General features: G+C 41.3%; 2 protein-coding genes across 5 annotated transcripts in view; one reads left to right on the top strand and one right to left on the bottom strand.

The window, feature by feature from the left end:
• The window catches only part of JPH1 (junctophilin 1), an 86,190-nt gene extending 61,186 nt beyond the window's left edge, over nt 1-25,004 (bottom strand). For all 3 annotated transcript variants that reach the window (XM_004047162.5, XM_019032689.4, XM_019032690.4), the window contains exons 1-2: nt 24,320-25,004; nt 18,276-19,035 (exon numbers count right to left, since the gene is read on the bottom strand). In XM_004047162.5, the coding sequence (XP_004047210.1) occupies nt 18,276-19,035; nt 24,320-24,698 (1,139 nt within the window). In that variant the 5' untranslated portion in view covers nt 24,699-25,004. The remainder of the gene's footprint in view (nt 1-18,275; nt 19,036-24,319) is intronic.
• Nucleotides 24,312-26,015, top strand: part of GDAP1 (ganglioside induced differentiation associated protein 1) — a 46,138-nt gene continuing 44,434 nt past the window's right edge. Inside the window, exon 1 of one of the 2 annotated variants that reach the window (XM_055349725.2) lies at nt 24,312-24,372. The gene's annotated coding sequence lies outside the window, so the exon portion shown is untranslated. Of the gene's footprint in view, nt 24,373-24,503; nt 24,657-26,015 lie in introns of those variants that run through there. The other variant, XM_055349726.2, reaches the window with a different exon arrangement.

Raw genomic sequence — 26,015 nt, 5'->3', positions numbered from 1 at the left:
AAGTTCTTCAAAATGTCATGAGAAAATCCAGTTATGCAAAGCCTATTTTAAATTCTTAAAGGTCTTTATAGCTGCTTGATTCAGGGCCTGCAAATATATCAACTTGCCTAAAAATTTCATTTTTTCCTACCAAGAAATCCCTCTCTTCCCCCTTTCTCAACTTAAGATATAATTGACAAATAAATATTGTATATATTTATAGTGTATAACTTGATGCTTTGATATATGGATACACTGCAGAATTATTAAATCAAGCTAATAAATATATCCAAGAAATCCCTTCTTAACCTCCATGGCTTGAAAACTTAAAACTTTTACATCTCTGGCTAACTCGAAGTCCACGTATAGACAGAAAGTATAAGGCATAAGCCAATGCAAGCTATGATTTTGCAGGAGAAATTGATACCTGAAGAGTTCAGGACATAAACAATTTTATATTTTGACTCATTTGTTCATCATTTAGTAAAAATATTTTTATCTTTACATATTTTCATGTTTGATGAACAGTAAAAAAAACTGCTGGTGGACTACAGCAGAACATTCATATAACTAGTATTTTCTTAACAGAAAAATCAGACTGCCCAACAGAGACTCTTGTACTTCATCAAACACACGCAACACCTGGCTGTTTCTTTGCAGGAGCAGGGTTGATCAGACTCTGATGGGCAAGGAGTCCTCTCAAGCAGGGACTTGCCATCACCAAAGATTTGCAGCTGGACTGCACTCCCGACCAGCTTTGGAGACTATGTAGATTCTCTATTACAAACCAGAGAGGGACGTCAAACAGAGTAAACATGTGACAAGTTCCAGCAGGGACCAAGGAACATAAAGATACAGATGGTACCACAGAACATAACACAAAACAGACCCTCAGCTCCCCTTGCTCTTGTTCTCAAGCTGCATCCAAGTGTGCTTCGCCAGACTCTTAACTCACTCACTGTTCTTTGCCCTACCGACTCCATGCAGTTAAAATGCCTAGTAATGTCCTCCCAGAGGTACAGCCCCAGACCACTGCATTTGGGGCCTGAAATTAGTCATTGCAAAGTTTTCACACTGCTTAACTGGTAAGACAAATATCTTCATGTCAGCCATGTGCTCATTCTTTTGCTCCATTTTGCACACAACTAATAAAAACTGGAAAATGCCTTTTCTAAGGCAAAGAAAGTCATAGATGTGAATTTCATTCTTTTATATAAACGTAGTCAGAGTCAGCATGAAGAGTTAAAGCTTTGATAGTGTGTGGCTATCTAGATAGTGTGATGACTACTCTTATTACACCTTAAATAAAAAGTATTTGCTAATTTGATTTTAGATGATGAAATTATATAAATAGAGAAATTACATTTATAACAACAATTGAACCTTGTCTAGCATTTTGTCTTAATAGTAGCACAAAAATAATTCTCTGCTTCTTTCCACACACAGGTCATCATCTCTGCCTCTTCTTTAGAGATTTCTCTATTCCAGCCCCCTCTACTCACTTTCCTAATAATTGCTGTTATAAATGCCAGTGCCAATCTCCAATTTTGATGTATTCATATCCTCGGGAAGCTGCTAAGTGCTCAAGGCTTCAAAGTACTGTTCTTACTTGAAATTCATGTTATCTTTTTATCTATCACCTTGAATGTCCACACATCAGATTCACTATCTTTCTCCCCATAATGTCTCCATCAGCCTTTATGGTGCCACTTACGCTCTTAGCTAATTGTACTCACATCCTTAGAATGTTAACTCCCTTGTATACAGCTGGTTGTTGTATACAAGATGGGTTTTCCTTTACAAATTTCAAGGGTGCAGTTCTTTATTGCCTAGATGCATTTATTCATGTCCTTTATGATCTCATCCCCAACTTCTGCTGCTTGCAATCTACCTTGAGCACTGTAGCTAAAATCACTCTCCTCACATGTTGTTTTGCTCCTGTTAATAACTTCCTCGGCACTCTGAAACGGTTTCCACTTGTGTGTTGCATAATACCCTGGTTAGTGCTTTTCAGATCCTTTAATAGTCAGGCACCCCTTATCTAATTGTCCTCTTCTCTTGCCATGACTCAGCTGTACTCGACGGCACTGCAACGCAAAATCCAGATGGGCTTGTTGTAAGACTTTTCAAAAGAGGATGAAGCTACAGGGTACAAATCTGACAGTAGGGCTGTAGCTAATATCTCCACCACTTTCCTAACTTTCCTACAACAGCATTCATTTTCAGAAATATGAGTAGTCATACCACTGCTGTTCTCCACAAATTTATTACCTTTCTGGATGTTTTTCCTGGTGGTAGAATGAAGGCACGAGAGACCTGTGTGCATATGAAAGATCCTTGTTTTCAGGTTCTACTACTGGCGATGGGAGTCATTACGGAACATCAACCCAGAATATCAGGAGAAGATTAAACAGGCTATGAAGCTAAAATTAAGACCTATTACAAAAAGCCACGAAGACAACACTGCCCACAAATAATGAACACTGGTGACCTTTACTGCCTTTGAGGGGGTTTTTCTCCTCGGGCTGTACATCATTAGATGGGGTCTTCTCCCACCTGGTAATATTTCGATCCACTGTCAACAAATCTTGCCTTGGCTTCCCTTTAAAATGTTGCTGAAGGACCAAATTCTTTACAAAGTCATTCCAGAGCAACTCTTCCTGGCACCAGACACACTAATCATATCGGGACCTTCTTTATTCACCTCGTCTTTCTAATATTTCTCCCTTTTTGTCATTATTCAGCATTTCTTTAGGGTGTTAAGTTTAGCCTAAAGCTGCCTCCTTACATATTTTACATTCAGCCTAAAGGTTTCTCTGCACATCACGAACTATAACCTAAATGGAGTTGTATACAGATTGTAGCTTACTCTTGTGTCAATCACTGAGTTTTGGGCCAGTCAAAGGGGGTCAGCGATTCGAGCTGTGTTCAAATAAGGCAAATGACGAGCTGTAGCCAATCGGCTGTTTCTGTACCTCACTTTCCTTCTTCTGTCTATAACCCTTCTTCAACTACGCAGCTGCACTGGAATCTCTGTACCCACTCTGGCTCGGGCGGCTGCCTGATGTGCGAATTGTTCTTTGCTCAATTAAACTCTGTTAAATTTGGCTAAAGTTTTTCTTTTAACCACAGCCACATACGCATATTTACATAGACACTGTTCATGGGGAACAGGGTGCCTGTCTGAGGCTTGTTTTGTTTTTTCCCTTTGTTGGTGTAGCCTTCTATTTCCCTTGAAGTATCTTTAACATGTTGTCATTGGGTGCTGAATACAGTGGCACATCTGTAACTGTTACAAATATAGCCACTGTAATTTAAAGAAAACTTTTAAACAATAAAGTTTTGTAGCTGAACTTTAACACCACAAAAGTGATTCATTACTAAAAAGTTTAAAGAAAAAAAGAAAAGAAAACCTTCAATATGTTCTTCTCGCCCTCGTTTTCACTTACGGAATTAAACATTAGTGACTACTTACTCTAGAATCACATTTTCATAGTTCCAACAATGGGCTGAAAGTTACTCTGATCTAGCGAAGAGTTAGAATAATTTTTCAAAATGCTTTTACTGTCAAATTCACACAGTACCATGAAAAAAACAAAAACAAAAACAAAATATCACCAGGCTATAGGCCAAGTAAAAAGTCTTTGGAACTGCTTTATAAACAAGTCAATCCACTCCTTTGTAATTCCTAGAAGACTAGCCATTTTGACGTTTATATAAACTATGAAACCTTCATGGAATGTGGCAGAGCACTAATAAACAAATAAGGGACTGACTGAATTGCTTCGTGTTATTTTTTTAACTACCTCCCATGTACATGCATTTTCTCTAATTGACTATAAGCTTGTGTGTGCGTTGTGGGGGGCGGAGGGGGTCAGGCCCACGCTTTTTCCTCCATTCACATCTAGCACAGTACTAAGTGGGTAAGTATTGATGACACTTCTGATATAAACAAGAATAACTGGTAAGCAAATTGTGTGTGTGGAATGTTTACTGGTACTTCAAAATGGTTTTAATTTTGGTTAGAGGGTCCTAACTATAATCTTGTTCCGAAGTATACAGGACGACATTTTCCCTTTTATACCATCTTCTGATTGAGGAAAAATCTGGAGTTGGAAAAGTAAAATGTCAATGTTGTCTCACTACATTTACTAACTGAATAATTTCTACAAGAAGCATTGGTACTGTTATGTGAAGTCAGGTTCAAAAACAGGCAAAAGGAGAGGAATTCACAAAAGAGTAGAGATCCAAACTCAGGTTTTCTGTGACAATCTAGTCAAGTTTTACACTTCCTCACCCCTGTTTCATTGATAAGAAAGAGAGACCCAGAAAGATTACTTGTTTCATATGAATGATGGAGCCTTACTGCCCACCCCCCAACCCTAACCAGCCATATATCGGGAATGAATCACTACATTTTCTAACTGAATAATTTATCACCCATATACTGGGAATGAATGAACCTTTTTCATTAACCTTAATACGGGAATTAGAGTATCATCCACACAACATCTCAGACTTGTCTCTGTTCCTAACCCACTACTTGCAGTCCATCAAGTCCTGCTAATTTTATCCCTTGTGTCTCTGCCACCCCTGCCCTCAACCAGGGTCTTTTACCACCTCCTCCACAGACCAGGCCTCCAGTCCTGGCCCCACTTAAATTCTTTCTCCATGAAGCAGGCAGACCATCCATTCGAAGGCAGATGGCTCCCTTCTCAAATGCCTTTGAAGACTCCCCAAAGCCAAAAGCAGAAAATGCAGCTCCCAAACCTTGGGAATTTTGTTTCTTATCATATCCCCCCGATGCACTTTCCAAATTTTAGTGTGCCCAAGAATAACCTGAGAAGTTTGTAATAAATGCAAGTTTCTGGACCTTATGCAAAGAAACATTAATTCAGTACTGGGTGGAGGACTAGAGAATTTTAAGCACCCCTTGTGATTTGCTGCAGTGGGTGGACAGATCGCTCCTGGAGAAAGCGTTCTTCCACTATCCAACTGCTTGCAGGAACTCACACTGTACACTTTCATTCCACTCCACCTTTGCTCAGGATCTTCCTCCAATATGCAACACTGGCCACTGTTTGCTCTCTAACTTCCACTCATTCTTCACCTGCACAGGCTCAGCCTCATCCCTGTAAGCCCCATATGCCCTCAGTGTTCTTCCCTCTTTTGCACTGTCATAGTTTTTTTCTTAGAATTTACCATGTTATACTGACCTTATCTTTTTATGATTGTTTGGCTCACAAGATTTGTGGCTGTTGAATGAACAATGTCTGTTAAATGAAACAGTGGCCAAATGAAGTCTATGACTAAATAATACTGTTCCCAGACAGATCTTCTTTTATGAGCCTAAGGAGGGTACATGGGTTCAAAAAAAAAATTCCTATCCCAATTCTCAAAACCCAGTGGAGGGGAAGGGCTTGGGGCTCTGACGCTGCCGTGTGCTTGCCATGTGAATTTCCTATGCCTCAGTTTCCTACCAACTCACAGGGTTGCCATGGGGATGAGATGAGATGACAGATGTCAAATTCACACAGCAGGTAACCACTCAAGATCTGTTGGGTCTTTTTGTGTGTAGCCAAAAGGTATCACCCAAATTACTAACCTCAGACCACAAGAAGAGAACAATGTGCACCAGTGCATAACACACTTAGGGGAAACCTAGCAGCATCTACATTGTTTCCTTAGGGAAACCTAGCAGCATCTACATTGTTTCCTTATCTGGAAACACTGCCAAAACATTCATTTACTGCAAATTGCTAACTTTAATGTTTCTGTACACAAATACTGCTAATAAGATCCTGCTACCACCCAAAATTGTATCTTATGGACTCTATGTAGAAATAATTTTTTAAACTTTTTAAAGAAACCACAAGTAATTTTCCTTTTTGCATTATAAAATTTGTACATATATTTTCTATGCTCTATTGATAGCATTCCTGTTATCAGGTATAAAATTACTTATTGGAAGAGACATTTTGTTTCTTAATGCAGTCCATGCCTGCTATGGACCTTGAGTGTAATTGCTAAGGACTGACAGGGCTTAGGCAAGGAGGGGGACATGGGAGAAGGCATTCAGGCAAGGAGTGTTGCTGGTGCAAAGAGCTCCAGGAAAGTGTCTGTGACGAGCCTCTCAGTGGGTCCCTCCAACCTGCAGCCCCATAGCACCTGCCAGTTGCACAAAGGTACTATGAACCTGGCAGGGTATTTGCTTTTAATGACAGGTTTTGTTTCTTATTCATCTCTGTATTCCCAGGGCCTAGTGCCATATTTGGACAGAGCTGGCACTAAATAAATGTTTGCCAAATGATGTTTCTTTAGCATAATAATTTGTGAGAGTGATATTTTGTTCCAGTAGGTTGCCAAGAAAAGAAAAAAAAAAAAAACAGTCTAACAGAGCTTGCTCACTGGGTAGGTCCCTTGAGCAGAAAACCTTAGAAAGCGTAACTTCACAAATTCAAGAATAGAAATTCAGATACCTGAATTGCATTGTCATAAGGCAACAAATTCCTAGTCACTTAATGTGAGAACTGCTTTACTTGTACTTCTTAAAAAGAGCTGTGTGTAGTATTACATACAAGGATTTCCTCTTCCTCTGCATGTCCCGTAAGTCTTTCCCAGGGTTTGGCTCCAAGCTCTGCAAGCACAGCTCAAATCTCTGAGTTCCAGATACATCTTCCCCCATTATTTTTTGGGCTAGCATCTTGAAATTCAAGAAGCCAAAAATCCAAACTTATCTTCCTCCCTAAATCTGTCCCTTCCTGTCCGGTATCCTTCTGAGTAAACAGTACCACCATCCATTAGTTGGCTAAGCCAGGAACTTGGAGCCACTCTGATGACTCCTTTTCTAGGCTTACCATGCTTAACTCAACCAGCCACAGGTCCTAGTGAATCTGCTTGGGAGGCTCTCATTCAATCACTTGCTTCTTTCCATCCCACTGCCACGGCTTAGCCCAACACATAGGCTATCACTTAGATCACTAGTTAGCAGATAACTATTTTTTTTTATTTTTAGAGACAGGGTCTTGCTCTGTCACCCAAGATGGAATGCAGTGGCGTGATCATAGCTCACTGCAGCCTCAAACTCCTGGGCTCAAGTGATCCTCCTGCCTCAGCCTCCCAAAGTGCTGGGATTAAAGACATGAGTCACTGTGCCCAGCCTGTGACTATTTAATCTGTCTCCAGTTTCACTGCCCCTTACTGTCCCCATTCCCTATACCACCTGCAGCCAGAGTGATCTTTCTAAAGATGATGATGTAATTCTGCCTAACACCTATCAATAGCCTTCCCCTATCCTTGGGATAATGTCCAAACTCCCTCTTATAGGTTCAAGAGACCCTCCTCATCTCTCAACAACCTACACCTAGCACTTTTTTCCAACCACAATGTACATTTTACCAGACCCCAAATACACATGGTCCACTGTCCTTTGCACCCACCTCTATCTTCTGGAAAACACCCACACATCCTTTGGTTCTCACTCTGGATGCAGCCTGCAGACACCTGCCTCCAGCCCCAGGCTATGATCAACCCCTTCCTATGCGTTACCTAAGCAAGGTGCTGATAATCCAATGGGTAATAACTGCTTTTTCATCTGTCCTAACCAGACTCCATGATGAAAAGGATTAGGTCTTAATCATAATTTTACATTTCCATTGTATGTAATGGATTAATGTAACTAAGAATGATTAAAGTTGGTATTTCATTAAGAACTGAAGCTTATAAAATGGGCCTGGGCTACCATCACCCCTTCCAGGTCATTTGAGTCTTTACAAAGTAATCTATTAGTCCACAGTTCAACTGATTTTCAAATCATTTGGCTGAGCAGGAAGCGGGATGGGGAACAAGTGTCTGGGGCTGGTGGGTGAAATGAGGGGGCAGTAAGCCCCATCATCTGAGGCTCTTCCATTCTTACCCTTGAACTCTAAATTGCTGGCTTCCATGGGTTATCTCAACATGTCAAAACATGGTCCCTACATGTATCTCAAATGCTTCCCTAATGGATGGAAGGTTTGAAATCTTGAAATAATAATTCAAAAAAGCTCCCACACCAATTTAAAAAAATGGCATTGATAGGGATTTCTAGACCAAGCAACTGAGATCAAAATTCTATTGATTCAATATAGTAAAAGTCACCAAAATTTTTACCATATTTAAGTTTAAAAATTAACAAAAAATAATAAAATTGTTTGTTAATTTCTGACACTCTATTGTATTAAAAGTGATAGAAAGTGAATTAATGTATTTTACTTGGCTTAAATAACTTTCTTTTGGCCCACATGGAAGTCCTAAGAAGATTGACTTCAAAGAGTTGTACTATTTGGGAGCCAATCTTGATTCCTTACATATTAATTAAATTTTTGAGAAAGCAGCTTATTTTGAATTTAGCATATTATACAAACAAATGTGAAACAGCAACTAAAACAGAAAGGTGAAATTATTAAAAGCTGATTTGACTTTATTCTCAAGAGACTGTTGTACTAAAGCTGAATGACTTACATAAATACCTTTGGCATTTGTTGGATCCTGTTCCTAAACACAATGTTCATATTTCATCTATAATAAGAAAAGCATCTCAAAGATTTGCAAGGCACTAGTCTTGCAAGCGTCCAGTTTGGTGTCTTGAGTAAAGTGAGATTGGCAGAGTCAGCTTAATCCATAATGGAAAGTTGTGAGCAGGGTGCTTCGGCTGCCTGGCAGCTGCTGCTTGGAGAAGCCTACCAGCTATGGCAGCATGCAGGCAGAACTCTGCCACTTGCTTAAAAACAGAGTTTCTCCAGGTCAAAGCTGAAACTCAAACAAAGCATACAGGATAAAATATGAATGCAATCCCATTTTTGGGGCTTTCCAGAAAACATAGGAGTAGGGTGGTTTTCATTACAAATGATGCATTAGAAATTGCTACTTTAATTCTTCATATGTGTACTATTGAGAAAGGGTCATATTTCAGGGCTAAATGAGCTGGAATCTGTTGAAGTTTGTACTATTTAAGCAAGCTCAGGCTTCTACAGTTAAAACAGGGTCAACATGTGTCCCCAAAACCTGGCTTATCATCATCCTGGAATTTTAGTTTTCCCTTCCCGTCTTCAGTGCCAGCTTTTACGAACTAGATCGCTGCAGAACTGAATGTTGTCTCATATCCCATTCATACCGTATACAGTCTCTTCTCCTTGCCCTCCCTGTTTAATCAAAATGGAAGTCCATGCCTACACAATTCAAGTTTTTAAAACCATGTTTTTAATGGCTTGAAAGTCTGGAGAACTGTGTGACCTTCCCATTTATTATGGCCTAAGACTAATTTTCATTATATTTGTATTCTCTTGAACCTACTTGTTAGTCATGAAAACACATGTCCATCTCAATGCTTCCGAGTGTCTGAATGGGCCTGGACTTGGGAGGGCTGGAGAAAGAGGATTTTTTTTTTTTTTTTTTTTTTTTAAAGAAAGATCTTTAGAAACGAGATATCCTAAGGAGGTTTTACAAGGCTGTCATAACACAAAGTGTTCCCATGTTATGCGTAATGACCCGCTGCGTGGTGAGTGATATAACATCAGAGCTGAATGCCACGAGCTGGCCAGAGGAGTTTCTCTGTGCTCCCAAGTCACACCTATCAGTGCTATTACATCTAAGCCTAACCCCTTGCTTGGAGGTGGGGGCAGGACAGAGCTGGCACCTAGGTCATCTTTCCAGTTTCAGCTGCTCCCTCAGCCCATGCACACAGAGAGAATTCTCAATGATTGCTCCTGGGCCCCTTGATATGGACAATCATGTCTTTCTTTAAAGAGCCCAGAAAAAATGTGACGAAGTTAGACTAGGCACCCCACCCTTTCTCCCATGGGAAATGGACATTCTTTGATAAAGAAGAGAAATGTATTTGAAAACTATATGTTCTTCTAGGAGCAAATTCCAGAAGTTTGGTTGAAACACCCAGACTCTGAAGTTCAGAGGATAACAATATAAAGTATAAAGTACAACAAAAGGATAACGTATAAAAGGATGATGGTGAGCTACACTAACTTTTTTTTTTTTCTTGGAGACCTCGCTCTGTCGCTTAGGCTGGAGTGCAATGGCATGATCTCTGCTCACTGCAACCTCTGCCTCCCAGGTTCAAGCGATTCTCCTGCCTCAGCCTCCCGAGTAGGTGGGATTACAGGTGCCCGCCACGATGCCTGGCTAATTTTTGTAATTTTAGTAGAGATGGGGTTTCACCATGTTGGCCAGGCTGGTCTCGAACTCCTGACCTCAAGGGATCCGCCCGCCTCGGCCTCCCAAAGTGCTGGGATTAGGGATGTGAGCCACCACGCCCGGCGTACACTAACATACTTAATATAAAGGTAAGACCTTTATTATTCTACGTTATCTTCAGAATAGTACCTGGGGCATAACTTGATATAAATGCATATGCCATTTCCTTGCTGACTTTTCAGTCTTAAAAAAATAAAATTGCCTGCTAACTTCACACAGATCTGGTGCTGGAAATGGGCTAAGTTTTGATACATGCTCACATCTGCACACAAGTGGTCAAGCTCTGTAGATTTAACTCTCTTCCTTTGGTTATCCCCATTCCTGCTTCCCAATCCTTCCTTCCCTTCCTGTTTCCTTCCTCACTTCATCTTTACCTACATCCCAGTTTGGCTTCTTGGTCTTCTATCAACTTTCACTTGTGAAAATGGTACTTCTAGGATTGCAACATTTTCCTAAATAACAACTGCTATGTGTGGTTTATAGTTTACAAAGACCCGTGATACCCACTCTCCCATTCAATTCTCAAAACAACCCTGCTATGAAGGGTAAGGTAATAATTGCTCCCTGTTCACCATAACTTTTCTGAACCTCAGAGTCTGGGTATTTCAACCAAGCTTCTGGAATTTGCCCTAGAAGCACTGGTTACAACAGTTGCAAAGAGTGACAGGCAGCCAAGGTGCAGATATGGAAGAACGCAGGTAGCAGAACTAAAGAAAATAACTAATGCTTTCCTTAGCAATAAATGCCCACATTTTTCGGTGATTTTGTCCTAAAATTTAACTATTTAACAATCTATTTATTAAAATGACTCAGAAGGCATCAGAAGGATTTCCCCTTCCCGTTAAAATCACTTGTGCTAATTACTGAAAATTAACCAGAGCACCAGAAGAAAAAAAAATCCGTAGAAAAGGTGATCTAAACTTTGTTTAAAAATATAATACAACCACTATCATTACAGTACAGACATAAAGATAGCTTATAAACAGCTTTGACTTGCAAAAGAACCCTTTGTTGAGAATAATTTAAGAATTTCAAAGTTCTGGCCCTTTATAATAACTTAGCAGAGAATGGGCTTTTTTTCTGATATTGGTAATAGTCAGTTTAATTTGGATCCATAATGTGCATTGACTCATAGTTGACTTTGGGTTTTAATTACTTATGAATAAAATGTGAATCAAGTCAAGTGATCTTGTGAATAACTGTTCTATCCCAGCCAACTTTATGTGTTAAATTAAATGATATTCTTTGAGTCTAAGTAAAATGACCTCCAAACAAGAAAAACTTTCCAAAAAAATTAATAATAAGCTCCCACATTCTGGTATCTTCAATGTTTTGGTGCTGTCAAATACAGAAGCTAAGCCAATGTTATCACAGTTAGGATAAGCTGACTTCCTGGAGTTTCCACATCTGGAAGGGAATCTCTCACATGTATCACTGACCAGCTCAATACTTGTGAAGAATGGAGATAACAGTTTGGCTCAACCTGATGCTCTTGTTCCCTGGTTATGTCCTGTAACAATGTTGACCTAATTAAGGAAAAAGTTACCCGTAGCACACACTTTGACATTTTCTGCACTCCTTGACTATTGTTAGATTATAGCATGAATTATGAGAGCTAAGTTTCCATCCTTAAAATGTGGTTTTGCCCAGCAAAACAAAATTAGGAGCACTGGCAGTGGTAATTCCCTAAGTTGTGAGAATTTAATTAATTCATTCACCAAATATTTACTAGAGCACTTACTAACGTGCCTTGATCTAAGCTCACTGCTGGGTGTACAAAAGTGAGCAAAGCTGACTTCAGAGTCAGCCCATCCTTCCCTATCTAGTTGGGGCGAGGGATATTCAACAAATATTGTTAAATTAAACATCAATTTAGACTAATGGGGGGATTTTAGACTAGAAGTGGGCTAAGAGAAGCGGGGTTGAGGAAAACTTCCACTATGAAGGAACCTAGGCTTAAAGCAGAGTGAGGACCCAGCAGCCTGAGGAGCCAGCCAGAGGGAGCAGGGACAGGGGCTGAGAGCTTCTTTCCAACAGAAAGCAAGCTGGCATGGTTGAACCATTCTGAGTATGGGGGAATGGGGGAGATCTGCATGAAAATGCAATATATCCTTTTTTATACAAAAGTATGAGGAATGGTTTTTTAAAATCCTACAGGAAAAGTATGTATCGTTTTTATATTTAAGTCCAAAATTGGCAAACATGGCATCCAACCTTAGTTCTGAGCTGAACAGGGAGCAGAAGAGACTCCCTCCTAATATTACATGTCTAGGTGCCCTGATCATCACCTGAAGTGCCAGTAATGGTCAGGGAGAGGTTGGCAAAAGGAGCAGCATAGTCCCATGCAACTGGCCACCTATCCCCATCACTGACACTTCCTGGTAGTACGGGGAGCCTGCCCAGCTGTGTACCAATGAGCTTCACTAGCTTAAGTGAGGCTGGTCAGAGTTAGCCAGAGTCTACAAAATGGAACAGTTACCTACTAACTTGCTAACCTCCTCACTTTATAGTATTTCTTCTTATCTGTCTGATATAACAAAGTCAATACAAGCAAAGGCTTGTGGTTCTCAGTCGCGTGAGGCCAGCTCTCTCCCACCCCTCCTACATCTTCTATCTTCTTGCAAGATAATTATTTCTTCTAATATTCAGATCACGCCAAGCTCTGCTTCTGTCCACACCTCTTCCTAAGTGATCTGTTCATTTCCACAGAAGTGGGGCTTTCTAAGGGTCACTTCTTATTTGCTTTCTCAACCAAATGCCTTAAGATTCTTTCTTTAAATATTTTTCTCAAGGAGTAGTGACATCTTTGAACACCTCATTTAAGGAATTATTGGAGACAAGAGTCGATGGAGTAAAAATTGACGAAATGAGAAATATAGTTAAAATGACAGGAACAGCTGAAGGAATTAAGGAGGCAAAAGCTAAGGGAATGAAAACTGCATGCCTAAGAAATAGAATGCAAACAACAGGAACAGTGGGATGATCTTGGGCAGAGCCTCAGTCCCTCCCTCTGAATGTGGGGGGCTTGGACCAGATATTCTCTCTTGCCCTTTCCAGATCTGAAATTGGGGGCCTTCCGTCTCCTCTACCAAAACAGATTCTGCTTATTATATTTTCTAGAAAGTAAATTCAGCATATTGGGGGATCCAATTCTAAGTTATAAGGCTCTAGTTATAGTTTAGGGCTCTAAAACAGCACTCCAGTGACTCAAAAGGTTCTGGTTGGCCAAGTTACCATCAAGGGTACACACTGACAAAGGAAAGACCATGGAGCCTGGGCTTAGGTACTGGCTCCACTCTCCTCAGTTCTAGTAGCTATGTCTCAGAGTAGCATCTTCATCTAAGAGCAGAGCAGTTGAGATCCAGAACTAGAGGTGGTATGTCAGCTACTAGCATGGAGCAGTCTCAGTAGCTTCTAGGTACACTCATTTCTTGAGATATTTAGAGTTGCTCTTCCACCTTTTGAACATTTCTTAAAAAAAAAAAAAAAGGTTGAGACCCTTTCTCAATCCCAGATGGTGATTTGTACCCTCAGGACCAAGACAAAAGGGAAATAAAATTTTGTAAATCTTAACAACACAGTACCTTTTGGAGCAGAGCAGAGGCCTAAAAATAAGTTCCAGGAGTCAGCAAATTATAAGTATCCCTTATGGTCTTGACGCTAAGTGTTAACCCGCTAGAATCTATTAACTCTATATCTACGATGTGATATCTACTATCTACTGTTATATCATCCCCATAGTCCTTGATCTGTCAGAATTATACAGGGGCCCATAATAAGCCTTCTGAAACAAGCCTCCTGTATCTGTTTACTGGGGAGCAACACAACTCCCTCTTCAGAGAAGCAAAGCAAAGGTCCACAGATCCACCATGCTTTCATGAATCTTTGGGCCAAAGACAGTTTGTTCTGTGTCTCCTGGAGACATTATTGGAGAATATAATTGTTTTCCCTTAGAGCCAACTTGAACCTTTGCTTCAAGATAAAATAGGATGATGGTACAAGGGTGCGTCCATTTCCCGGGGACTTAAATAACAAATAAAAGTCTCTAAAGCATAAGAAATAACATAAATGGAATGAAAACATTACAGGGACAGTGTTGTGATCTTGGGTAGAGCCTCAGTCCCTGCCTCTGAATGTGAGGGGCTTGGATGAGACGCTCTCTCTTGGCCTTTCCAGATCTGAAATTGGGGGCCTTCAGTCTTCTCTACCAAGCCATCCTTCCACCTCAGTCTCCTGAGTAGCTGGGACTACAGGCGTATGCCACCACACCCGGCTAATTTTCTCATTTTTTGTAGAGACAGGGTCTCATTATGTTGCTGAGAATAGTGATTTACACTACCTGGGTGGACAAACTGAATAGTTGATAACTATTCATTGATCATCTCCTTTTGTTGCTAATGATGAACTAGTGACTTCAACAGCAGCAGCTACCAAGAGACTTAGTTTCTAGTTTTTCTTCTGTCTGCACTGGGCTAGGTGGGAAGAGTGTCATCTTATGTTCTTAAATTTTCAGTAGTTTTACAAACAAAAACATTGATAACAGCAACCACAGAGGGGTCAGATAGATGTTCTGTACAGATATTGTGTAGATATTCTGGCATTAGAAAGAGCCATGGTTAATGACAATAATGTAGCTAAAAGTCCTATTTCCCAGGCAGCAAATCTTAAAAGAATCTTTTCTTATTTTTAAGGCTTTTTAAAAATTTTTTATTTTATTATTATTATACTTTAAGTTTTAGGGTACATGTACACAATGTGCAGGTTAGTTACATATATACACATGTGCCATGCTGGTGTGCTGCACCCATCAACCCGTCATCCAGCATTAGGTATATCTCCCAATGCTATCCCTCCCCCATCCCCACACCCCACAACAGTCCCCAGAGTGTTATGTTCCCCTTCCTGTGTCCATGTGTTCTCATTGTTCAATTCCCATCTATTAGTGAGAACATGCGGTGTTTGGTTTTTTTGTCCTTGGGAAAGTTTACTGAGAATGATGATTTCCAATTTCATCCATGTCCCTACAAAGGACATGAACTCATCCTTTTTTATGGCTGCATAGTATTCCATGGTGTATATGTGCCACATTTTCTTAATCCAGTCTATCATTGTTGGACATTTGGGTTGGTTCCAAGTCTTTGCTATTGTGAATACTTTTTAAGGGTTTTAAAAGACTGTAGAACTCTAAAATCAGAGCTATTATAAGGGGAATGTCATTCCTTTAACTGCTTTCTCCAAAAACAAGTTACAAAGCTGTAATCGGAAGTATTCATCATATAATAGCAAGGAATCTGGGAAAAGGACTAAAACAGTGAAGGTAAGTAAAACATAGAAGGTTAATTGAATATATTTATTTTTAATTTGTTGATTGTGTCATCCGAACAGTATTTTATTTATTGTTGTAAGAACACTTAACACTTAACACTTAACATGAGACCTACCTTCTTAACAAATTCTTTTTTTGTTTTTTTTGAGACAGGGTCTTGCTGTGACACTCAAGCTGGAGTGCAGTGGCACAATCACAGCTCACTGCAGTCTCGACCTCTGGGGCTCAAGCCATCCTCTCACCTCAGTCTCCCAAGTAACTAGGACAGGTGTGCGCCACCGTGTCCGGCTAATTTTCTTATTTTTTGTAGAGACGGGGGTCTCACTATGTTGCAGAGATTGGTCTTGAACTCCTGGGCTCAAGAGATCCTTCTGCCTCAGCATACCAAAGTGCTAGTATTACAGGCATGTACCATAGCACCTGACCTTGACAAATTCTTAAATGCAAAATACAGTATTGTTAACTATAGGCACAATGTTGTAGTGCAGATCTATAGAATGTACTCATCTTGAGTAACTGAAACTTTGTATCTGTTGAACAGCAACCCTCCATTTTCCCCACCCTACAGTCCCTGGCGACCACCATTTTACTCTATGTTTCTATGAGTTTGACCATTTTAGATCAAGTCAGGTCACTGCAGTATTTAAGTGAGATCATGCAGTATTTGTTTTTCTGTGACTGACTTCATTTGCATAATGAATTAAGCATTTTAAACATAGCTAAGTAACTATGAAGTAACTAACTAGCTAAAAGTATAAGGTCTTAAACTAAAGATCTCTTGATTATAACTATATAATACAGTATTCCCAAATGAAATAATACTACCCCCAAAAGACTTGCAACAGAGAGAACATGGCTAGGACTTGGGTGAGGGTTTTATGATACTAGCATAATCAGAGATCATCTCTGCATTGCCAGTCGCTTTCTGTTATACAAACTCCTCCAATGGAAACTAACGATAAGTCGTTTGTTAAAGTGTTCTGCACAGGTTCATTTTTCACCTCCCAAGACTGATCTGACTTTAGCGTGTCACTAAGTTATAACAAGAAAACATGGAAGAATCCAAGTGTGCATTTAAAATTAGAGGTTAAGGCCTAACAAATGTTTATCACTAGGTCTAAAAGTAAGCCAGCAAGATTAGATGTGCTGAGTATCTGATCTATAAGCAAACTGAAAAGCAAAGTAGATCCAAAACTGTGATCTGAAGTAAAAGATGCCTGGTAGAGAAGACAGGAGAGAGAGAGACCCTTCATTAAAGTTTGTGCTGATCAACAAAAAATAATAGCTTTGAAATGAAATTAGTTTGGGATAAAGATGAAAACCTTGAAGACTTTTAATACATAATATAATATGTATCTAAAAGTAATGCAAAATATGCAACCTTATTTAGTGGTAGCCCTACTTATTTTTTAAGTATGGGCATTAAAAAAAAAAGAACTCTAGAAGTACTAAGTTGAACCACATGATGTCACCTTTCTTGTACATTAAAAAATTTGAACATTGGAAATTTCATATGGCTCCATCAAAAAAAAGGGAGGTTCATTAATTCAATGCCAATAACAAAAACCTGAAGACATGCTAACATTTTGTGGTTTCAAAAGGGCGTTTACTTCTGTGGAAGAGTGTTACTGAAGCAGAAACAGGATTTTTAATACTCTATGCTACATTTATGCTTCAAGTCTTACAAAGCTGTGGCTAGTCAGTACTCACTTAAATAAGACTAAAAATAAAATTTTCCATTTATTACCACACCTTTTTCTTTTTGTCTCACCTATGATATCCTTCCCTAATAGAACTTTATTCCCAATAGATTTTTCCATCCCTCTTGCTGGATCCCTGAAACCAGCTATTAATGGTAAAACTTCAAGCATGTAGTCCTTCTGTGCCCACACATACACCCCACTTGTCAATCTATTATTCACCGGTTTTCTCCTACTCACTCCAGCCCTTCTCTACTGCTCTTCTTTCTTCCAACCTTGGCACATTGAGAGTCCCATCTGTCCATGTCAGGTTGTCAGGTTCCCTCCACCCCTTTCCTTTTAATACACTAGTGACCTAATCTCTTCTGCATAGAATGTGGCGATTCTTGTAGGTCTCTTTGCCTTTCCCATGTAGCTGTTGTTTTTAACAATGCATGCCAGATTTTGTCATGTTATTTTCCACTTTTGCCATATGTAGATTTTGGTGGCTGTCTCAAAACCAATTTTTACCTATAAGACTTCATAAACAGAATCTGAATTGTATAAGCTAGGCTAAGTGTACATACCTCCGATGTAAATATCAGAATAAAGGTACACATCTATACTAAGTATGTTTCTACGTGGATTGCTATTTTCTTTTGGTACACAAAACACAATGCTTGCTATGGCAGCATTTCAGAGGTCCTTCTTACAAAAAAAGAAAAGAAAACAGCAACTTTCCGGGCTCAGAAAGATGAGCACAGGGTCTCAGTGAACTCCCTCATGCTGTTAAATATGAGGGAAGTAATTTAGAACAGGAAGGGGAGCTCAAAGTGCCTTCGACATTTTTTGATGATGGGAAGTTTCAGAACAGTGCAGGTACATTTCTGACTTTGATTCTACTGAGTGTAATCATTTTTCACCTTTGATTTTTTAGCAGTTGTAGAAAGCATTTAGCGATGTCACTGGCAGATAGACAAACATAATATTTGATAATCCATTGTTCTGACCAACCCAGCAAAACCAACCACCCTGCATTTACTTACCTTGAATTTGCTATTTCCACTTTGGTTCTGGCCATGGCAGCTGCCCTTTGGGCGCCTTCAATTGCTCTGTCCACCTTCTCCCTAGTTTTTGTATGTCTTATTGGTATAAGCTGCTTCCTTATCCCACGGACCAGAATATTATTTTTGTATTTTCCCTCTTCTTTGGAGCCGTCAGGAAACACGGTACAGCCATATCCATGCCTCTTGTTATTTGCCCACTCCCCTTCATACTTCATGCCATTGGAGCGCTCGCTAACGCCGAAGCCGTTGCGCTTGTCGTTCTTCCACTCGCCCATGTAGGTTTCCGTGGTGGTGGCGTCCACGTGGTCTTCCACCGGGCAAAAATCACAATCTACATCGCCGAAGCTGATCGTGGAGTTGGCATCGCTGGAACTAATTCTGCTCATGGCCGCGTCGCTGCGGACAGAGCTGCGCTTGCTCGAGATGGAAGACTTGGATTCGGACTTGCGAAGTTTCATGCTTCCAAGAAGGGAGCCCCTCCGGAAGAGGCCGCCCTTCTTCTTGCCCGCTAGCTCAGCGTCTGCGTGGAAGTTGAGCACGAAACCGCCGCGGGTGCCGGCCGGGCTGTCGGCGGCGGCTGCGGCGTCGTGGAGCACGCTGCCATTGCTCTGCTCGCTGCGCAGCGAGGCCAGCGAGGTACGCAGCGGTGAGCGGATCACCGTGGCCATGCCGTAGGGCACGCTCTGGCGCACGCCGTAGCCATGCCGCATGCCTCCGGCCCACTGGCCCTGGTAGGTACCTTGGAGAGACCGCAAGAAAGCACCGTGAGTCGGGGGCAGAGCTGCACCGTCACCTGCACCATCCAGCGCACACTGGCGCAGGCCTGCCCAAGGTCAAATCTGACCCATTTCCAAGTCAACCCTGGGGGATACTTTGCATCCACTTGTGAATCCCCGCCCTGTAATTTTGGGTGTAAGGCTTTAATGTCATTGCACAGAATTTTCTAGTAGTCAGATAATTTTTGCTTTTCATTAAAATTTTATGCAAGTATTTCAGAGGAAAACCACTACTTTCTAATACAAAAAGTGAACACTGGGAAACAACATTCTCCTCTGAAATTAATGCATCAAAAATTCCTCTTGGGAAGAAGACAAGGAAACAGTAGAAGATGAAATGAATTCTATTTGTAAATTTTATTCTAATATTACTAATGTAGCTGGAAAACTGTAAAAAATGACTTTTAGGTCTATGTCAGTATAACATTCCAAGAAGCATACAGGCTTAAATCGGAATACTTGGGACACAGTCATCAAATGAACGTCTTAAATTTTCTGCTACATTCAGCATCTCTTTTTTTAGTGTAGAGAAAACTGTTGAATATTCAGGATTATCATTTGAATTTGGGTGAAACTTTTTGAGCTAAGAGAGAATCGACAACCACAATATATATTATGAATACAGTGAATTATGAAAAAAATGAGTAATTTAACATTTTTGTGCTTCTAAGTGAAAAGGCCAAAGCTTTGTGCCATATCATTTGCCAAATCTCTGCATCCTCTATGGATTTCCCTAGCTGCCACTGCATTGTGAATCACACCACAGACTAGAAGCACACTGAGGGCAGGAATTACTTCATATGAGAACACAAAATTCTCATGTGTCCTCTGGTCTGTGTTTGTGGATGGAGGGTGTTTGATGACTATGTTGATGGTAAAAAGCTATGGTGGCTAAAAAGTATACCCTTTACTCTTGGAGAAACTGATGTAAGGCCAGATGAAATCTTCTACTGTTACCATTTTGGACTTCATCTCAGAGGAAAGGTATATTTGACACTATCTATTAAAATGTTGTTGATACCAGATGACTCTGTCAACAAATATTATGCTTTTTCATGATAGTCTGTCATCTAGAGCATTTGTAGTGAATTTTTTGCTACTAAATAAATAAGCAAAGACATTAAAAAATAACCTGGTACAGGTTTTAAAATAATCTTAGGAGGAAATGAATGTTAAATTAGGGAATTTAGAAGTTTCTTTTCAAAATCAATTTCCTTTAATTAAGGGTAAATTTTAATTTACAGTATCCCTCAAAAGAAGCTATCTGGAAAATTTAAAATGTAATTACTTCTGTGTTATTCATAACAATTCACAATGTCATAGAAAACAAATAATGATTAGTCTGTCTTGACCTCTTTCCATTTCTGATTATATAGATCTACCCTGCAGTCACTTTGCATTTTATATTTCCATGCACAGATTTCCATTGCATGGCATATATTCATTTCCAAAACACCGAGCAAAAATCCTAGTGGTTTTATATAACTGTGTTAACAATGGCTGGTTATTTCATTGCACTTAAAAGTTAAAACCATAATGACTCCCAAGTCAACGGTTTTGACCAATTTCAAGACTACCTTCTCTTTTTGTTCATTTTGGCATATGTGACACAGGCAATAGTAGATATACAATGAAATACTAAGTGGGTCTGGTACTGTAAATGTCATATTCTGGGTAGATGTGAAGTCTTAACTTGACATCTATGAACTTCTGAGGAGGTGGGTGGCCCACAGTTTTCTCTGAAAGATTAACTCAAGAGGATAAGATAGTCATGTAAAACATTTCAGGCTAAGAAGCTTCCTATTGAATACTGGCCATCTCCAAATACCGCCATCTTAACAGGAATGGGAATGGAATTATTAGGAAATTTTGACTGACTTTTCCTTTGCCTATACAGGTAAAATTTAAATTCTAGGATGAAAGTTTCACAATCTGGCTTGAAGATACTAAAATAAACCACCTTATTTTTAATATTTTGTTGGTTAAAAGAATGCTATAATCACATCCTCCTAACTTTTGTCTATAGTGACAAGTTAATTTTGCTAGAACAATTTGCAGAGATGCTGTTTGATATCAATAAGTATCTGCACTTTTAGAACACAGCCATACCATCTTGGTAAATGTTTAACACTGATGGAAAATTAACAGCTAGTTTCTTTAAACTGTTATCTCCAAAAATAAGACTAGTACAGTATTTAGAATTTCCAAAAAAGTATGGCTTGAAAATCCAAGCTGTTTAAGGCAACAGCAATAATTAGAAAGTTTAAGTCTCTGCTTAACTGTCAAATAGGGAAGGGGGGGACAAGAGCATTGGCCACATTCCTCTCCTATTTTGTTAAATCACAGTATATGAAAGAATTCCTCCACGGAATTGCTAGAAACCAATTTGCAGTCAAACTGTTAGCAGTTCATCTGAAATTTAAAATAGGTTTAGTTTAGTCAATGAACCTAGAATAAAAAAGGGCCTATTTCTTTATGAAGCAGGTGGGTTCCAACTTCTCCCTGCTGCTCAAATAAAGTTCTAATTAGTTCCTCTTGATTCCTAAAATGTAGATGCATATTTCACAAGTATAAAAATTACTTTTACCAGTTTTAAACTGTGTTCATTTGGGAGCTAATTTTTTAGATTTAGTCATTTTAACTACACAATCTTGTAGTGGAAGGCATCCAGTTTAGGAGTTTCAGTCAAATTTGCACTGCACTCTGCCAAACTTCAGTTTATATGCTCCGAATGGGTATGTGCAAGTATGCATCTAGTTAACAAAACGTTGTGTTTTCCCAGATATTTTCAATAGTTTTATGACAAGTGAAAAAACAAAGTACAGATCAGAATTAGCACAAAAAATTCTGGGCACCTAGACTTGGATTTCATGAGTATGATACTAACTTATTGTTAATATTCAGGGGGTTTCTATTTCAGCAACATGTAATACACAAATCACTAATAAAATAAGTGATACGTCTCACATGGAATTACTGCTTCCTTCCTCCTCCAGTTTAATGTCACTACAAAAAAACTCAGAATCAGATTTTCCCTGAATCTGATACAGGGTGTACAGGGATGGACATGTGGCGATGGGGAGAGTGCAAACAAAAACAAGCTAACTCCTTAGTGAGAACAGCAGAAAACAAGCTAATTTTTTAGTGATATTCCTATTTTGGCCAAAACCTTTGTATGAAATAAGTTACAGCAATAAACTTGCTTTAGACTCCCTTTTTATGATTGAGAACTTTCTAATGAAATAGTTACATATGAGACAGTAGAAAATCCATTAGCATAGAGTAGACATTCAGTAGTGATTTTTAAGGTTTTCTTCCTAACTGTAGCATATATTTTTTTGTTGGTAGAAGAAGAAAACCACAGTACCACCCAGGATGATGCCAAGTTTTAAGTTTTTTTTTAAGTTTATTTTAAAACTGAAGGCAGATTATTCATAAAATCATTCTGGAGACTTATTTGGGTTTCTACGACATGTACACAGACAGCCTCTACTGTGCTATATATATTTTGATTACTAGGTATAATGAATACTCTAAACCAAGAGAGTGTGTTTAATGAATAGTATCTTTAAAAGGAGACTATTTTTAACCTTCCAAAACTGAAGAGAACCATCCCTGGCCTTCTTAAAAGATTATAAAATAATGCACACATTTAAAACAATAAATTTTGCCTTCTACTTTTGAGCATGGAATTTAGTTATATAGTAGAGCTGGGGCCTCCAACAAAATCCAGTCACAAACTGACATATTTACAGTGCTGTCAACCAGGTACTTTATGCCCATTCAGAACATTTAAGGGTCCCAATTAACTACTGTGAAACTCGGGACTCAGCCCCACATAAAACTATTAGAGAACGTCTTTTTCTTTTAATCCATGAGAACCATATGCTTAATTTATACTGTAGGATGAAAAGATGTCCTTTTTAGCAAGTTCTACCATTCTGCCATTTTGCATTTGAAACACGGCCCAAGTGTTCTGACTAAGTGAAGTGTACAAATTGTGTAAGCTTTTATATAAGCAATGGTATAAATGGGGTTGCAGTGGGCTGGAGAAACTTTTAATTGCATCCCTTTAATATCCTCCAACTCTGAGCTGCTTAATTCCAAAAAGTGATGTCGCCTCCTACAACCCTTTTCAACTAAATATGATTATGTTTATCAGGAAATGCACTTTGCTAAAGCATAAGCTATTCATGAATATCTTTCTCAGCGTATTACACAAGGAAATTCATCAGGTTTTGACACCTGTTTCAATAATGTATACTTTTCCTAATAAAAGAGGAACTTCTGTCCTGGTACATACACAATCTCTTTGGCAAATATTGTTAAATACTAAAATAAGGTGATCTTTGTTCACAGCCAGGAATACTGGCTTAGGTCACACATAATGCAAATTATTGTTTCAGTATTGCCATTCTCAGGAGTAGTAGCTGCTAACTTAGCAGCTATAGGAACACACCTGCCAATTGTATTTTTTAAAATGTAGACTTCATTACCCATTTCTAAAATATCTTCCTAGTAATTTGTCCAAGATCTCCAGGTCAGCAAAGACTGCTACTCTTTTAAGACCAATACTTTAAGAAACGGAATGAAAACTAGGAACTCACACACTCTGAACTCCACCTGCATCAGGTGGCCTTTCTGCTCCCATAACTAGGACGTTTCCAAATGCACCCCCAAATAAGGTACAATTCCCCAACATCCTAGTTACGGGGTTCTGGCTTCTATCTTTAGGCTACTAGAGGACCAGAAGCGAAATACGACTCCACGTGAAACCAAACCGGGGAGCGGTCAGCACGGACCGCCAGCCTCACCCGCTCAGGGTGTTCGCTCTAACTCCACGGGAGTGGCGATTTCAAACCCAGCCGGGAGAGGGAGGGATCAGGAACGTAATGTGACGGGCTCAAGTGACAGCGTCCTCTCTCCAGCCCAACCCTCCCGGGCGGCGCTCCCTCCCGGTGGCAGCGCAGCGCTGGCGCCGGCCAGGTACATTCACGCCTAGCTCCCCTGAGTGTGGATACACGGCCCGCTCCAAGAACGGGGTCAGATCCAGCCCTCGCGCCCCAGTCCGGTCCCAGCGCCCTCTCTGGGAAAGGCGGGCGCGGGCGCGGGGGTGGGAGGCGCCCCCAGATGTTTTGGCGGGTTTCCGGACACGTGCGCCCGGCGTCCTCCCCGCTTCCCCGCAGCCGGGGCAGAGCCCACCGCACCAGCTCGCGGAGCAGCCGAGCCGCCCGTTACGCCGCTCACCTCCGTCCCCGTAGGTCTCCACGCCGTACCCGTCTTGCAGCCCGTTACTCCAGGTACCCTCGTAGCGAGCGGGGGTGCACAGGCTCTGCCGGACCCCGTAGCGCCCCTTGAAACCATGTGACCACTCCCCCCGGTACATCCACTTGCCCTTCGTCTCCACCCCCAGCCCGTGCCGCTTGCCCTGCGCCCAGTAGCCCTGGTAGGTGTTGCCGCTGGGCCAGGTGTAGCCTCCGACCACCTCGAAGCCGTGCGACCAGGAGCCCGAGTACTCGCCCTGGCCCTTGGGCCCCGTGCAGATGCCATGCCCGTGCGCCTTGCCCTCCTCCCAGCCGCCGCAGTAGGTGCCGCCATCGTCGAAGTCGAACCTTCCGCCCGTCATTCGGGGGGCAGCCCCGGCGCGCTCCCCGCAGGGGCACGGACGCGGGCAGTGCTGGGCACGGCAGGGTGTAGCTCGGGGGTGGGGGCCCGGCGGGCGAGCTCACGACAGCGCCCTGGGCAGCTCGCGCCGCCGCTCGGCTCCAGTCCGACGCCGCCCCCGTCCTCCCTCCTCTTTTGCCGCCGCCACCGCCGCCTTCCTCCTCCTCCTCCTCCTCCTCCTTCGCCGCCGCCGCCTCGGCCAGCGCCGCGCGCGAGAGGACAGCCCAGGCTCCCGAGCAGACCTTCAGCTGCTCCCGCCCGCCCACGTGAGCCGGGCACCGCCCCGCGCCCGCCCCTCGTCCCCTCCCCGGGCGCCGAGGCCCGGCCCCGCGGCGCTCCCGCCCCACCGGGCCCTGCCCCCAGCCCCGGGAGCCGCCGCTTCCTCGGCAGGCGGGCGCGCGCGGGGACCGGCTGGCGCGCATGTGTTCGCGCAGTGGGATGCCGGTGGGAGGGCGAGTGTACCCGGGGACGCACGAGAATCCCTGCCTGGAGATGAAGGCGCGGCTGCCTGTGTGGGGGCCGCTCGCGGGCGCCGGAGCTCCCGGTGTTTGTGTTTGGTGTTTTTCAATGTGGTTAAGCTCCTGTGAGTGCGGCCACGTGTGTGTTGAGGGAAAACTCATTGTATGCGTGTTTGTCTGCATGGGGTTTGTAGTTGCATTGTTTTCAGCATTCCAACTTGTGTACTGTTGCATTTGTCATGCTCAGCTGTCATCGTGAATTAATATCTCCTAGATATATGTATGCATGTGATGTAAATCTGCGGCAGCCTAGATATAATTGTGCAGAGTGTTCTTTTACACCTACCCGTTTCAAAGCACACGTGTTTGCATTTATTTAATGAAGACACTGAGGGTGAGCAGTACAGTTTGAAAAAGCACAGAATATATTGGTTAGTTTTTTATTAATAGTGATGAAGAGGATGTTTTCAATCGGCCTTTGCAGTGGTACAGGATATTGCTTTTACATTAGAGCCTGCCCCCTCTCGTGCCTCGTTTGTGCTTCTTAACAGCCTTAGAGATTCTTGAGCCTGGAGCTGTGTGCCCAACAGGTAGACGGCTCGGTCTGTGTACATTGTATAAGTGTCTGGAATGCACACCTCTCCACTGGTATCCACTGTTTAAGAAAGTAAATAGAAGTTTGCAAGGAGGAATATGGTAAGTAAAGCACTGCTCTAAACTTGCAAAGAAACTGTGACCTACAAAACCAGGGACAGATGTCAGCTGGTCTACTTTCTAGCTACAACACTGCTTTGTCGAATTCACTTTAGGCAACTCTTCTA

The sequence above is a fragment of the Gorilla gorilla genome, chromosome 7 (assembly GCF_029281585.2).
Source record: "Gorilla gorilla gorilla isolate KB3781 chromosome 7, NHGRI_mGorGor1-v2.1_pri, whole genome shotgun sequence".
Classification (NCBI taxonomy): Eukaryota; Metazoa; Chordata; class Mammalia; order Primates; family Hominidae; genus Gorilla; species Gorilla gorilla.
This window is presented reverse-complemented; position numbering and strand designations above follow the sequence as displayed.